The sequence below is a fragment of the Podarcis vaucheri genome, assembly GCF_965113315.1.
Source record: "Podarcis vaucheri genome assembly, chromosome: 3".
NCBI lineage: Eukaryota > Metazoa > Chordata > Lepidosauria > Squamata > Lacertidae > Podarcis > Podarcis vaucheri.
Genome location: NC_138761.1, coordinates 83,225,108 through 83,240,801, shown reverse-complemented (window position 1 = coordinate 83,240,801; position 15,694 = coordinate 83,225,108). Strand labels below are relative to the sequence as shown.

Below are 15,694 nucleotides of genomic sequence, written 5' to 3'. Positions count from 1 at the left end.
CTCAAGACTGAGAGCAGCAGGGAGGAAGGCAGCCAGGCATCGGGTTCCGGAGGCCGTCAGCAGGAGGGAGGGCACGAGTCAGGGGTGGTCACGCCCTCCTCAGAGAGCGAGGCAACGGTCAAGAGGAAAGTAGAGAGTTGGGCGCGCGCGCCAAGTTCAAATGCAGCGGAAGCTGGAGCAGTAAGCAGCCCGGAGAGTGAGCCAGGTCCCAAAGCTCGCCGAAAGGAAGCGGAAGGATCAGGGGGGTCAGCGTCAGAGGAGAGTAGAAGGGAGGAGTCCCAGGGGGGCAGAAGGACCCAGAGACGTAGGGAGAGGCGAAGGAGGTGGAGCAAGGCTAGGGTATTAAGCTGGTGTGCAAGAGGCGGGGACTCAGATGGGTCTTCGCCGACCTAGGGCAGAAGGTGTAGAGCTGCACGCTGCAGTTCGGAAATGAATCCTGTAACTCAATAAAGACTCTTTTAAAGTGGACGCTGTGTGGCGTGGTCCTATGTGAGCTGGGACCTGGTAGCAGCTCTGACAGTTATGTATAGTATATACGTTATATATGTATAATATATTTGTTCATGTGCTTTGGCAAATCATTTTGTGAGAATAAAATAAAATACAAAACATTAATGCATTTTTTTCCTGGATTTTTAGGGCCGGATTTAACATTTGAAGATGAAGTTACAGCATTACAGCCACAAGTGGACAAACTTATAACTTTAGGAGTCAACAAAATCATTGCACTCGGTCACTCTGGTTTTACTGTGGACAAAAACATTGCTCAAAAAGTGAGAGGTGTGGATGTTGTAGTTGGGGGACATACAAACACCTTTCTTTATACAGGTATGTCATTTCCTTGGCAAAAAGAGGGGATTCTGATTGGTTAGTACTTATTATTGTAGCTATGTTTGTAGCTAATTATTGTAGCTATGCCTCAGCAGTTATAACAGGGTGCTAAATATTTAATTCTTCGTGCTCGTCATTGTGGTACAGCTAGGCATGTTTGGAAGAAACTGTCGTGGGAACTGAACATTTGAAAGTATAAGATTAAACCTTGAAACTAGTCTAGTGTAGAGGTTTTTTTTCTCCTGATGCCCTAACCTGGTGCCCTTCGGATGCTATAGGTGGGGTTCCTCAAACTTTTTAAACAGGGGGCCAGTTCACTGTCCCTCAGACACTGTTGGGGGCCGGACTATAGTTTGAAAAAAATACGAACAAATTCCTGTGCACACAGCACATATTTTATTTGTAGTGCACAAAAAACAGGAAAAACAATACAATATTTAAAATGAAGAACGTTTTAAATAAACAAAAACTTATAAGTATTTCAATATGAGAGAGAGAGAGAGAGAGAGAGAGAGAGAGAGAGAGAGAAAGGAGGGTGACCAAATAAGAGGGAGGAAAGGAAAGAGGTGCGGCCTCAGGCACTGGGCAGTGGCGGCAGCATCTGGCTGCTCCTCCCTCAGTGCCCTCCAGCGAGAGACCCAGTGCCCCGGACCCGGCTGCAGCGCTGGCGATAGCCGCTGCGCCTTCGCGCTATGCCCGCATTTCCACAGGCCTTCCTCGGAGCCTGCTCCTCTGGGCTTGGCTTCAGGCCTGACTGGTCCATGGGCCAGTCCCGCCCCCTTTGGACCTGCTTCACCTGGCAACTGAAGAGGAGGAGGAGGTGGTGGTGTGTGTGTGTGGAGAAGGAGAAGCCAGGCGGGAGGGGGGATTATGGTCACTGCCACAGAGGCTGCCGCCGAACCGGCGGTCCCTTCCCAGTGGTTTGAGGGAGCTGCCACTAGTGCCAGCAGTCTCTCTCTCTCTCTCTCTCTCTCTCTCTCTCTCTCATGCACACACACCCCTCCCTGGTGTGCCCATGCGCACGCGCACCTGGGATTGCAATGGGATTGATGAGCAGTCAAGTGGGATGGGGCTGGAGAGTGTGGTCTGAGGAGAAGCCGGAAAGGATTGGACCCAGCTGCTTGCAGTAGTAGTGGTTCGGAGGGAAGGAGGGAAGGAAGCTCACGTTGGCTGTAGCCATCTGGGCAACAGGAAGGAGGAGTGCTATGGGTTCTGCAATTGCCAGACAGGCCGGGTTCAGGACCCTGGTGGGCCAGATTTGGCCCGCGGACTGTAGTTTGAGGACCCCTGCTATAGGAATCTTAACTCTCTATAGCCTCAGCTAGCATGTCCAATGGCCATGAATGAAGGGACTTGTAGTCTATCAGCATCTAGAAGGCATCATGTACACAATGGGGGTAAGATACCCAATGAACTGACTAGGTCTTCTAAGCAGACATTAATAGAATTGTGCTGTTATTTGAGAAGCATAAAAGATCAATGAAATATCAGCAACACTTCTTGTAGGTTCAGTGACACTTCTTGTTCAGTTTTTACGTGTTTCTTTTTTCAACATCTTGAATTTACCTTGGTCATAGCTTTCAGTCTTTTATTCATTCATCAGAGTTTCATTTTCTCCTCAGGAAGTGGTTGGCTTTTGGTTTGCTGTTAAACACTAAGGATGCTGGGCCTTTTTCCAGTGGCTTGCATAGCTGTACACAAATGAATCATGTCTCTGTCCTCTCCTGTTTCTGCTTGTGTCTATGTGTCTTTCCTGCCCTTGGTCCAGAATAAATATGAACTTTGTCTCACTCACTCTCTCCCGTCTTACACCTTCCTCCAGGATTGTTTAGTGATTTCTCCAGCCTCCCTCATACTAGATCAGGGTAAAGTTTCCTGTGTGTGAAATGTTCCTCTGAAACGGTGGTTTGTTTTTAAAACCTTTCAGAAATAGTGGTGGGATAACTCACCTCAGCAATATTCAAAACTGGCTCAGAAATTGGAAACTTTTCCAGGATGTGTTCAGAAAAAAACAACATTCCGTTTCCCACTATTCACTCTATTCTAATTATAACATTGGTCATGTACAGATGGCACAAACACTTTGCTTTTTTCAGATATACCTGTAAAGCTTCTGGCTTTCAGAACCTGGTCTGCTGAATGCTTGCCAAGCGTTCACAGATTATTGTTGTATATCTGATTGGGAGTGAAACTTTTAACCTATAGTTTCCCCCACAATAGCCACGCTATGGAATTTATTTGCTAATGAGAGTCTTCAGCTTTTTATAATACCCCCCCCCGAACTTCCACAATTTTATAGGCAGGATTTGAGTATAAAAGGCAAAGTTGATAATAACAATAACAATAACAATAATAATAATAATAATAATATCTTTATTGTCATTGCCCCCTCTCGGGGACAATGAAATTACTTGGCTGCTCCATCCACCCAGGTAGGGCACTCCACACAAAATCAAAACAACTATAAAAACACTAATTAAAACAATACAGTATAATACAGCAAGGAAGATTAGATGACTTTCAAAGTCCAGGCTTCCCATTCAGGGCCGAGATCGCTCTGGGGAAGAAGCTGTTCTTAAGACGGCTCGTTCTTGTCTTCATCGTCCTGTATCTCCGTCCCGACGGCAGGAGCTCGAAGAGACAGTGACCAGGATGTGATGGATCTTTTACTATGTCCAGTGCCTTCCTATGGCACCTTGTGGCATAAATCTGCTCTAAGGTGGAGAGTGGGCAGCCAACAATGCTCTCTGCTGCCTTAACAACTCTGCACAACCCCAACCTGTCCCGGGTAGTACAGCTTCCGTACCACACACATAAGCCATAAGTGAGCACGCTCTCAATGGCAGCTGAGTGAAGCTTTGGGTTTTCTTTTGAACATAGTTTGCTCTGATTCCTATTTAGAATTTCTTCCCAATATTTGATTTATTTTTATTTTGCTGAAATGGGCAAGAATCTCATCCCAGTGGCTTCCCTTTTGCCTAAACGTGAGCATAGAAATCTATTTCCTTCCTTGGTCCTCTTTCTATCTCTAGCAGGGATAGACTTTGATTCCCTGGGTGTTCTGTTTGCCTTTAGCTGGGCCAAATTGAAAACATTTTGATTTCCTAGTTGTCCTTAGCATGGGCAATGCTAATGCCTTTGTCCTGCTACTTTAATGTTTTAGTGTACATGTGTATTCAATAACTATGGGTGCATGCATTCCCACTCCTTTGCATTCTTCACTATATAAACTGGTGTGTGCAGAGCCCAACCTCAAAAACTAGTAAAACCGCATTTAGTGAAAACAGTTCAGAAAACAAAATAGCTTGCAGGTACAGTCTCTCTGTCTCTCTCGCCCCACCCCTGCACTGCAAGAGGTGTAGTTACAGAGATGGGTATTCTTAGTGCTAGGTTGGCAGTCTAGGAGTTCAGAGTGCAGAAGAGGAAGCATTGAGGTCAGGCAGGGTGTTGTGATCAGATGAGTCATGCTGCTCCAGGTGGATGTAGATAGATTTCACACACATATAGCTGGCAAAAGTTATGTCTTTCACCCAGGATCTCATATACTTTTTCCCAGCTATGAGGGTTTCTCAGCTCTATGTTCCTCAAGCCACTCTGTATCATACACTTTTGTTACTCTGACCACAGACTGACATTAGTCTAGTAACACCAGTGCTGATTTGGGGGTCTTTTTCCGGGCAGAAGTCACACTTACTTTAGTTATAAGGGTGTAGTCGGGTGCTGTGCTGTTGTTTATCAATAGGAAATGAGATACCTCAAACTCTGAAGTGTGTCTTTTTTTTAGTTTTACATACCAGACTTTCTGATGAAATTAACATTGCGTGTTGCCTCCTTCCTGGTGTGAGCACTCTTTACTAAGCTAAACATTCATTCTCACACACACCATTTACAGATCGTTCATAATGCATTGTAGGGATTGAAAACTTCTGTAGAATTATAAAGGCGCTTTATAAAGAAAAGGTAGAGAGCTTATTCTTAGAAGCTTGGGTAGAAGCATTGAAGTCTTTTTTTAAAGGAAGAAGATGAGCTCACTAATACATTACTTGACATAGAAAGAACATACCTGAGTAGACGCATCCAAAAAGCATACCTAACATTTTGATAAGTGCACCAAGCCTAGCCTTCACATTAATTTCCCAGTTTGGAACATGCAGCATTGTGCTTGTGACTGATACTGTTATACTTTGCTGACAAACCTCTGAATATTAGAATCATAGAGTTGGGAGGGACCCCAAGGGTCATCTAGTCCAACCCCTTGCAATGCAGGAATCTTTAGCCCAACGTGGGGCTCAAACCCACATCCCTGACTGAACCCACAGCTCTGCTGACTGAGCTATCCCTCAGGATATATACTTTGAATATTGAACAGCATATGAAACCTGAGATAAAAGGAAGCCTGAACATTATTAAGTTTTATCTCTTGTCACAATTGGAGGTGGAGCTATTTAGACTCTACAGGCTCATAATAATAATAATAATAATAATAATAATAATAATAATAAATTTATTATTTATACCCCGCCCATCTGGCTGGGCTTCCCCAGCCACTCTGGGCGGCTTCCAAAAGAATATTAAAATACTATAATACATCAAACATTAAAAGCTTCCCGAAACAGGGCTGCCTTCAGATGTCTTCTAAAAGTCTGGTAGTTGTTGTTCTCTTTGACATCTGGTGGGAGGGTGTTCCACAGGGAAGGCGCCACTACCAAAAAGGCCCTCTGCCTGGTTCCCTGTAACTTGGCTTCTCGCAGTGAGGGAACCGCCAGAAGGCCCTCGGTACTGGACCTCAGTGTCCAGGTAGAAGGATGTGGGTGGAGACGCTCTTTAGCCTATTGAAATGTTCCAAATTGTGTTGTTGCTGTTGAAATGGATTTTGTTGTTGCTGTTGAAAGTTGAGAAACCAGCAGCAGCTACATGTTGAGTTTTCTGGCACTATTAATGAGTGAATTTGGGAGCTGTCCAGGAGTCTAGTTCTGAGACAAGTAGAGAGATCAGTGCCTGCATTCAGAAAGAATCATTCATGGCAACGAGATGCTGGGTGTAGAATATAAAATCTAGTGGCAGTGTTTTCAGTGCATCCATCCATGTCCTAGTAACACTTTCAGTCAGAAATATACCTATTGCCTTAATCACTGATAATGTTCTGCAGTGAAACATACTGCCTTTAGAAAAGGAATGTGGGAGCGAAATAAAAGGAAAGTTTTTATTTTTTAAAATACCCCACTTCTGCTGAAGTGTGTGTTTAGTGACATAGCATCTCAATCAAACAGTGCACATGAGGTAATTGAAAAGAAAAAAACTCACCTTCCCATTTGGGGACTTATATCTCACCATTTATTATTTTTCTGTTAGGAAAGAATAACATGTTTTTCTCCGAGCTCTCATATTCCAAAGCCAAGAGTCAAAGGGATGAATCATGTGGATGTCCAGTGCATGTGTGCATCAAGGCTTTTCCTGATCCTCATTTCTCTTTGCCCCTGAAGATGTGAAGTGTGACATGGTGCAGGAAGATTTATGTATTCCCTTCCCTACGTTTTCAGGGTGACTAACATTAGCTAAGAATAAAACAACTGCAAAACAGCTAAAGCTGCAATTTTGAAAATGCACAACCTGATTGCTAATTGTGTAATTAAGGTTAGGTGTATTTGGATCCTAAATCACTAATGCTGGGGATTACACCCAAATAGAAGTGTATTGTATATAGAAGTGAGATATATAATTCTCAAAACACCATTAGTGCTGGAGAGCAGAGTGGAAGCCTCTGATTCCCTTGATCAGCTGCTGAACTGAGTAGGAGCTGAGGAAAGGGGAACTGCCTGATGACCCACTCTTGTCCTTCCCAGGAGGAGACAGACATTGTTGAATGTCTCAGAGTGAAGCTCCAAATGAACTGTTGAAATGGGAAAGAAGGGAGAAGGGAATGATCTGACAACTTGCCTAGATTCCGTATCACATGTTATGTTTCTTGCTTTCACACACAAGCAGTTTCTTTCTGCACCCTAAATACCACTATCAGTTGGTGTGCTTGCCTCATCAGTATTCAGGACTTCCTTTGAAAGCTAGGAAGGGAGAAAAGGTCATTCATTCTCTGGCCACTTTTACAGGCACCCCACCTTCAAATGATATACCAGCTGGTAAATATCCATTTATGGTGAAGTCAGATGATGGACGTGACGTTCCTGTTGTTCAAGCTTATGCTTTTGGAAAATACCTTGGCTATTTGAACGTTGTGTTTGACGACAAAGGAAATGTAATTAGAGCGTCTGGAAACCCTATCTTACTAAACAGCAGTATTCCTGAAGGTATGTATGGGAAGGAGAATTTTATTTCCTGTAGGCCTCCTATTTATAACATTGATGATTACCTAATTTAAGTACTAGATAAATGCATGATGTCATGTGTCGTGTTATTGCTCCTCCTCCTCTTACTCTGGGTTGGATCCAAAGTTGTCTTTCCGCAAACAGAACAGCTCCCTCCATTTTGTAGAAAGGGCTGAAATATGGTGGAGTCTCCTGTTGTAGGAGGAATGATTTTTGCAGATTCTCCCTTCCTCCTGTATTCCCCACCCCTGGTGCCAAGTTGAATACTGTTCCAGAGGGTCTCTCGGCACTTCAGAGCAGCTTTTTCAGAGCATGCGGGCAAAATGAGTGAAAAATCATCTCTCTCCTGCAGGGAGTAGGTGGTAACCGTTGCTCCAGTTATGAGAACTCAGGATCTAGCCTTCTTTCCTTTTCTAAAATAAATTATGCGGGATGGCTATGAACTCACATGATGCCCACTATAAATTAAATATATATTTATATATAAACTATCTTGTTTTAAAATATATAATTTCACACACACTGTTTTTTAAAAAAACAAAAAACCAGAAGCATATTCCCCCAAACTTAAGACTGGTTCTAAAGAGTTACTCTAGGCACATCCAAAGGTTTGGACACAACTAGTGGGAATTTGACTTTTGACTTTTTTTTTAACCTGGTTCTGATATATCACATCTGCTTCTGAAAGTCCGCTTGGTTCTAAAAGAAGTTAGCCATACTGTACGGCACAGAATAGGGGAGGGCTGCTTTTAAGAAACCCAAGTTAGTGGCTGTGTGACTCCTTTGGATCCAAACTATTGCAAGCTGGAACTTTGTTGGGAGTATTCTGGAGTGCAAGTCTGAAAAAAACCCTGAACTAATGTTGTGCTGTAGATAAACAAATATGCCATCCTCATCAGTCGCCTGGCCAGTAATAACCTTCAACATGCCCTACTTCTTTTTTAGCTGAGGATGTGAAAGCAGAAGTTGACAAGATGCATCTTCAACTACAAAATTATTCTTCCCGGGAAATAGGAAAAACGATTGTTTATCTAAATGGTACAAGTCAAGCATGTCGCTTTCAAGAGTGCAACATGGGAAATTTAATTTGCGATGCTGTGGTAAGATAATAATCCAGGTTACTTTAAGTGGTTCATTATTTGATATTTAAAGTCTAAAGTGTTTCATATAAAGTCTGAGCCTCTTGGGCTTGCTGATCGGAAGGTTGGTGGTTCGAATCCCCATGACGGGGTGAGCTCCCGTTGCTCTGTCCCAGCTCCTGCCAACCTAGCAGTTCAAAAGCATGCCAGTGCAAGAAGATAAATAGGTACCACTGCGGCAGGAAGGTAAATGGCGTTTCCATGCACTTTGGTTTCCATCACGGTGTTCCCTTGCACCAGAAGCGGTTTAGTTATGCTGGCCACATGACCCAGAAAGCTGTCTGTGGACAAACGCTGGCTCCCTTGGCCTAAAGTGAGATGAGCACTACAACCCCATAGTCGCCTTTGACTGGACTTAACCATCCAGGGGCTCTTTACCTTTATCTTTTATATGAAAGATGTGGTTTTGTGGCCCGGGTTGCTTATCTTCACTTGGGGTTCAGCTGGCTATGAAATTGTTATGCTTTTGGTCTGGTTAGTCCTTCCTGTGGACATTGAAACTATCGAACAGAAACTGCTGATTGCACAACTGTAGAATTAGCTAATTGTTCACTAGTGACAAAAGCCTGAAACAGCTTGAAAGCTGTAAGTCCCAAGCTTTTATAGAGGTGTTGGACTTTCACTTCTGCATGTCTTTCTTTTTCCTTCAAGACTTGCCTCTGGGAAATTTTTCTTAGGATCCATACAGGTCTTTTTGGGTGACATTGCTCACCGTTATAAAGTATTGGCAGTTCCTTTTGGTGCCTGGGGCTGACACCCATGGCACATTCATCAATATGTGAGTACTGGCATCACATCACATCACTTTTTTTAGAGCTTTAAATCACAACAGATGGAGACTGTCACCATGTAAAGAGGTATTTGTGTGCAGCAGCTCTTGGACTGAGCTATTTACTCCAGAATATACCAAATTACAAAGAATGAGAGAGATTGTGGTGGCAAGGGACTGGGAGAACTGTCAGTTGTGAGTCACTCACATATGAACAGCTAAATCTTGGGAGTAGTAGGTGGGCTGGCCTTCAGGATATCCTTTTAAGTGTGCAAACGTCCTTACTGTATTGGTTGAGTAACCTCTAAAGCAGCCAAGGAAAGGGGATTAATTCTGGGCTTCCATAGTTGCCTTGTAAAAAACTGAATATAAGGTTTGCACAATTAATTAGGTTGAGCAGGCATTACCGTCCTGTCATGGAAGTGTCTAAAGGGCTCTCCACAGAAAATTACTTGACTTGTTTGTACAGGCTAATGATTCATGAACAATCATTGACTAGGAGAGGTGTCATATTTAATTGATTGCACTAATTTGTTTGGACGAGAATGATATCCCTTCTACAGCTAATTATTAGTAGACTTAGTTAAACATTGACCACAGATTAGTTTAGGGCATCATTCAGTTGATATGCAGTGCATTAATGACTTAACGTTCCTGTGTCAGATTGCAATTTAATTTCTGCCAATGCTGTTCTTGGAAAAAAGATACCCAGTTGTATTCTTACAGAGGCTAGTTGGAAAACTAAAAGTGATTCTGTGAGGTTTACAGAGTGATCCTTAGAAGTAAATCCCATTTTCTTTAATGCTGTACGTAAGTTATGTTTAGGACTTCAGCCTCAGAATTATTATTTTTAAAACCACCACTCTTGATTTATTAAAAATCATTATATACTGCTTTGTATTGAAGAAATATCCAAAAAGGTATACAAAATCAGTAAACTGTAAAAACACATCATAAAAAATAAGCACTATAAAAACTGAAGTGTAAAAAGTCAATACAATAAACTGTGGACAGCCAGGAATAAGAAACCTGCAGTCTCCATATGCCATTGGACTACAGCTCCCATCATCTCTGACCACTGGTCATGCTCAAATGTGAGTTTGTTATGATTTAGTTATTAAATTTCCTCCGGGGAGCTCAAGACAGTATATGTAGCCTTTCCCCAAAACATACTTCATCGTGGAACCCCCTTGAAATCTCACACTTCTGTGGAGATTGGAGGTGGTGTGTAACAATACATTTGCCTGTGTGCACCTTATAAGAACTACGACGTCAGCTTTAGTATTCAGTTTGTAAGCAGGGAGAAATCCCCAAAGGTTACTTGCTGTTATAGACGCACGTACCCACCAAATTATCCCCAATTGTGAAACAGAAATACAACAGCAGAAAAACAGTGCTGCAGACTTTTCAACAGGGGGGAAAAATGCCATGCTTGCATTTCCCAGAATAACAGCACATGTGGAAAAAAACCTGAAATTTTTCTTATTAGATCTCCACAAGCCTGTGTTGGGCTTTAATTACAGTTGTTTTATTTGTGTAAGTAAATGATTTGTTGCTAGATAATATCCCAGTTTCCCCCTTCCCCCATTCACTTTATAAGATGTTTTCCTTTGCTGGCTTCCTGAAGTTCTTGAAGCTGAGATAAAGCACAGACTGAAACTGATAGAATTTTTTGTGTGTGTAAATGTTTTAGGTTTACAATAACCTGAGACATCCAGATGATAAGCAATGGAATCATGTTTCGATGTGCATCATAAATGGTGGTGGAATACGGGGGCCCATTGATGAACAAAGCAAGAATGGTAAATCTAGGTTTCGGGCTTTTTCTTCTCCACGGGAATGCTGCTAAAATTTCCTCTTCATACCCCACATTTCTCTCAATAAGATAATTAGTTTTAGGGATTCTTATTTTAGAGCTTATCTACTATATCTCACAATGCTTTTCGTAGACAAAGATTTTACTTTCGCCTCCCCTTTGAACATACATACATACCTTTCTAGCGTATGCTTTTAAAACCAATCTTACACCTATTCAGATATATAATATACATTTCTGGATGCTGAAACGCTGGGGACCAATTTAATGATTATTGTTTTCATACGAAGGCTTGTGAAACACTTGGAGAATACCATGATCCTTACCAAATGGGTCCTTCCCATTTGGAAAATCCCCATGCCATAAGCTTGTACATGGTAGCCCTGCCCTGGGGACTCTCCACATGTTTCAAGGGATTCTGCTGCTTTTATGGCTTAATTGTTCCTTTTTGTTTTAAATTTTATACTATAAGCTGCCTGGAGACTCTGATAAATGTGGGGGTAGAACTATCAGAAACATATTTATTTATTATATTATTCTTACTCTTTATCCTGTGAATTTAGGGTGGCATAAGCAAGGTTCTCATGTTACAGTCCCTGCAACAAGCTTGTGCCGTAAGATAGACTGCAAGATAGTGACTTGTTGGAAGGCAGTCAGTGAGCTCCACTGCTGACCAGGGGTTTGAACTCAGCCCTTCTCTTGTCTACCGCTTATATCTACAATATCATAGTCTCCTAAAGTGAGAAATAGAACACAAAACCGATTGTTTTATGAAACGTCCTGTTCCATTTAGGAACTATTACTTTGGAAGAGTTGCTGTCCGTATTGCCTTTTGGAGGAACTTTCGATTTGCTGCAGATCAAAGGCTCTACTCTGAAGGAAGCATTTGAACATAGCGTTTACAGACATGGGGAAGGGACAGGGGAACTCCTGCAGGTCTCAGGTAAGTTACTTTGCCTGTTCAAGGTCCTAAACCCACACATACTCACAAAGGAGTATTGTAAGAGGATTACCTGCTTCTGCTTTTAAAACAATGAAGTATCTGGAACGTTGCTCCATTCTCAAGGTTAGGTGTGGTGGAACCAGGCAGGAGATCATCCCAGGGTTAGGTTTATCTTACAAGGGTGGTGCAATTCATCAAGCAAGCAGTACACAAATGCTTCTAGCATGGATGCCCTCTCACCAGCAGCAAAAACAAGCACGAGCCACAATTACTATACTGCTCATATTAAGACAAGAACAAAACCCCATTGTACTTATGACACTATTCAGATAAACTAAGCAGGACTTCTTGCCTCAATAATGGACTGGATGAGAGCCAATAAGCTGAAGCTCAATCCAGTCTGGGGCACTGTTAGTGGGCGGTGCCCTAGACCAGATGGATGGGAGGTGGCTTGCTCTTGGTAGGGTTCCACTCCCTCTGAAGCAGCAGGTATGTAGCTTGGCAGTAGTTATGGAGCCATTGCTCTTGCTTGAGGCTCAGGTGGGCTTTGCTATAGTGTGTGCCTGATATGGGATCACTGGAGGAGTCAATGGAGGAAAGACAGCTACTAACTCATTCAGCTTTGGAATCCAGTGTGTCATGGGAAGTAGAATAACACCCAGACAGACCATTGCTTCACCACACACAGTATTATCTGCACTGAGTATTTGCCAATGGCTCCCAAGGTTTTAGATTAAGGAATAGCAGAAGGTTTCACAGTGGCTGAACCCAGGATCTTTTGCATGCTCTACCCTTGCTCTGCCACTGCAGTGTGGTCCTGTCCTGTGGTTAAATGTTGTGCTCACATCAGTTTATTCTGGTTCTGAACTTCCGAAGAGCCAGCGTCATTATTTTTTCAAGCAAGTTTTTATAGACCCAAAGAATGCAAAGGCTGATGTCTAAAAATGCTTTTCAAACTTGTGCTTCATTGATAGGTATACAGGTGGTGTATGATCTTTCTGAAAGTCCGGGAAGCAGAGTGGTCAGCTTAAAGGTTCTTTGCACAGAGTGTAGAGTACCAGTCTATGAACCACTGCAGCTGGAAAAAACATACAAAGTGCTTCTACCTTCTTTCCTTGCTGGAGGAGGAGATGGATACCACATGCTAAGGGGAAGCTCAAATAACCACAGTAGCGGTATGTAGAAGTTATTCCTGGCGATCGGTAATATGGCACATAGAATGTATATTGGAATTAATGTCCCTGTAGGAGACCACTCTCCCATGAGTGTGGAAAATGCTGCTATTAGGCAAACCTTTATTTATTCTAGTTGCAACAGGAAATATTTAACTCAGGTTGGTTTTGGAGTTCATCCAAAAGTAGAGAATGGGAAAAGCAAGAGAATATATATATTTTTTTTAAGTTTGAAACAAAAATGAGGAAATTTTCACAGGTGTAAAAGTACAATCACAATCACTTCCAAAACAATTGCACCTAATAATTAAAAGCAAAAGTTCAGTGTGTTACTGCTTGCCTTCAAGCTGATCTTGAATTTATGTGTTGGACATACAAAAGAATTTCCTGAAGTCAGATCAGTTTTACGCAGGCTTTTCCTAGCATGGTTACTGCTGTCACCACAGTTGCTCCTGTGCCAGTCTTTTTATATGCCAGTCACACATGCAGACCTCCCTAGAGTTCTAGTGTTGCTTGTGTGGTTTGTTTAAGTCAGCAGGGAGAAGGAAGACAATAGATAGAAGCCTTCACACGTCATCTGGCCTGGTGTAGGAGCAACTGCGTGGACATTGGTGACAATGCAAGGAAAAGCATTTAAAGAGGGTAGGGCCTTCCAGATCGAGCCTTTAAAACAGAATACCAAATCTGAAGAGTTTCATTTCAAAAGAGCAGCCAATTTATATCCTGTGCAGAAACCCTAAGCATGTTACAATTTGGATTCGGGCATCTACTGTAGCATGTCACTGCTTTAATCGTATATAGAGAGCACTGCATATTTAACAACAGGGAATGCATACTAGGGAACAAGAGGCTGTGAGGACTCTTCCAGGAGGAGGTCATCATAGGAGGTGGCAAAAAGATGCAAAATCTCTTTTCTGGTACAGTGGCTTTGCCTAGAAAACACAGCTCCACAAACTATTTACTCACCGTAGTTACAGAATGTTGACCAACTGGGTGTGATTAAGATGCTACAATGATTTGACGGACGTGAACTTTAGTGTTTCTTTTTCCTTTTCTTAAATAGGTGATCTTGATGTCGCCGTTGTTTCCAACTACATAACTAGAATGGGAAGAGTATTTCCAGCGCTTGAAGGTCGTGTGAGGTTTTCTGCTGGAATTGTTTTCCAAGGACATCTTTCTTTGATTTCCGGATTATGTGTTTTACTTCTGTGCTTCATTTTTTAGTTTTTCACTTGCTGCAGGGGAACTTGACTTTTTCTGCATTCTATAAATTTCTTAATACTTAAAAGACAATCTCAGCTGCTTCCACTCTTCCCAGAGGGCAGAATGTAAATTATCATGGGCATGGCCATTAAAGAACATAAAATTCAACAATAAGGTTTAATGTATTTTTTATGTATACTGTGTTTGAACTGAGTTATGTTTATGTATATAACTGATATGTATATTTGTTCTTCATACCGTCACTTTTTAGAAAATTAAAAACAAAAAGAAGCAAGTTGTTTTTCTTCACCCTGAGTGCTGGGCATATTGCAAAATGTTACCCAAGTCAAAGAGCTCGCAAGAGTCTTTGTTCAATGCTGCTGTAACTTCTAGCTATGTTGTCAGGGTTGGCATAAATGCAGATCTGGCCTATTGAGAGTAAAAGCTGTTTCCACCCAGGGTGGGATTTTTTGTTTTTGTTTTAAAGATTTCTGTGTAAGTCAGTGTGGACCTTCTTTCAGTTTGATCCTTCATAGGATCTTCAATAAATGGCAAACGCTAGTATCCTCATACAGGCAACTCACCATTCACACGAGTCCAATAGGTGCGCAACCGCGCATATGCACATTGTGCCAAACCCAGAAGTGACCTAAAAATGTCACAAAAATGGGTGGGGTGGAAGTGGGTGTTTTCAGTTACCTGTGCAGTGCCTCGGAACGTTTACCCTGCATAAAAAAATATTTTTGGGGGGTGGGGTTGCCAGTACTATTTATTGGGAAGAAAGACAGTGAGGTATTACTGAAATTCAGCCAGTAATAAACTTTAATCTTTCTTCAGTGAATATATATTTTTTTGAAGTCAAAGTTCATTCTATTTACAAGGAAATGTACAAGACTAAACACACGACCTATTCAATAAATTAGCACTTAGCAACTATCTATAAAATGGAGTTAATCCAGTATTTTGTTGTTTTCATCCACTATGATCCGGAGGAAGCATACTTTTAAACCTGTTAACAGCAGTATTGGGGAAGAGAGAAAGAGAAAATACCTGTGATTTAAATTTATCCAGCTATGGAATGGCAATATAATTACAGTAGAAGCTCAAAGCAATGCATTAAGAAGTTGTGTAATGTGTAAGTGCTCTGGTATTACAGGGGAATACTGAGATAAGCACAGTTCGTCACAAAAACCATTCAGGATGGTGAAATCTAAAGTCCCCTGTGCAAAGTTCTGAAATGATAGCTTCAAACTGGCTGATGTAGCAACAAACACAATCTTCAGTTATGCATTGATGAGTAAAGGGGCACAGTGTACCAGCATATTCTGTGAAAATTGCACTGCAGTGAGTGGAAGTAGCTCTGAGCCCCTTGCACAATTTCTATTAATATCAGCTGGGGCTTATGGATGAGAACGGGGGTTGGCTGGAAACAGTGCCATAACTTAGTTGAAATCCCTGAGAATAAATAACTCACCTCAGGATTCAACGGCAGTGAACACTT

At 42.0% G+C, this 15,694-nt stretch overlaps 2 protein-coding genes across 2 annotated transcripts in view; one reads left to right on the top strand and one right to left on the bottom strand.

Annotated features, from left to right (window-relative positions):
• The window catches only part of NT5E (5'-nucleotidase ecto), a gene marked incomplete at its 5' end in the record, with an annotated part of 29,039 nt that extends 14,374 nt beyond the window's left edge, over positions 1-14,665 (top strand). The window contains 7 exons of the mRNA XM_082216307.1: positions 640-828; positions 6,936-7,133; positions 8,097-8,251; positions 10,753-10,861; positions 11,669-11,818; positions 12,793-12,993; positions 14,054-14,665. Of these exons, the coding sequence (XP_082072433.1) occupies positions 640-828; positions 6,936-7,133; positions 8,097-8,251; positions 10,753-10,861; positions 11,669-11,818; positions 12,793-12,993; positions 14,054-14,214 (1,163 nt within the window). The 3' untranslated portion in view covers positions 14,215-14,665. The remainder of the gene's footprint in view (positions 1-639; positions 829-6,935; positions 7,134-8,096; positions 8,252-10,752; positions 10,862-11,668; positions 11,819-12,792; positions 12,994-14,053) is intronic.
• A 327-nt stretch (positions 14,666-14,992) lies between these two features.
• SNX14 (sorting nexin 14) overlaps positions 14,993-15,694 on the bottom strand; it is a 40,511-nt gene continuing 39,809 nt past the window's right edge. The window contains exon 28 of the mRNA XM_082216933.1: positions 14,993-15,202. Coding sequence (XP_082073059.1) covers positions 15,166-15,202 — 37 coding nt within the window. The 3' untranslated portion in view covers positions 14,993-15,165. The remainder of the gene's footprint in view (positions 15,203-15,694) is intronic.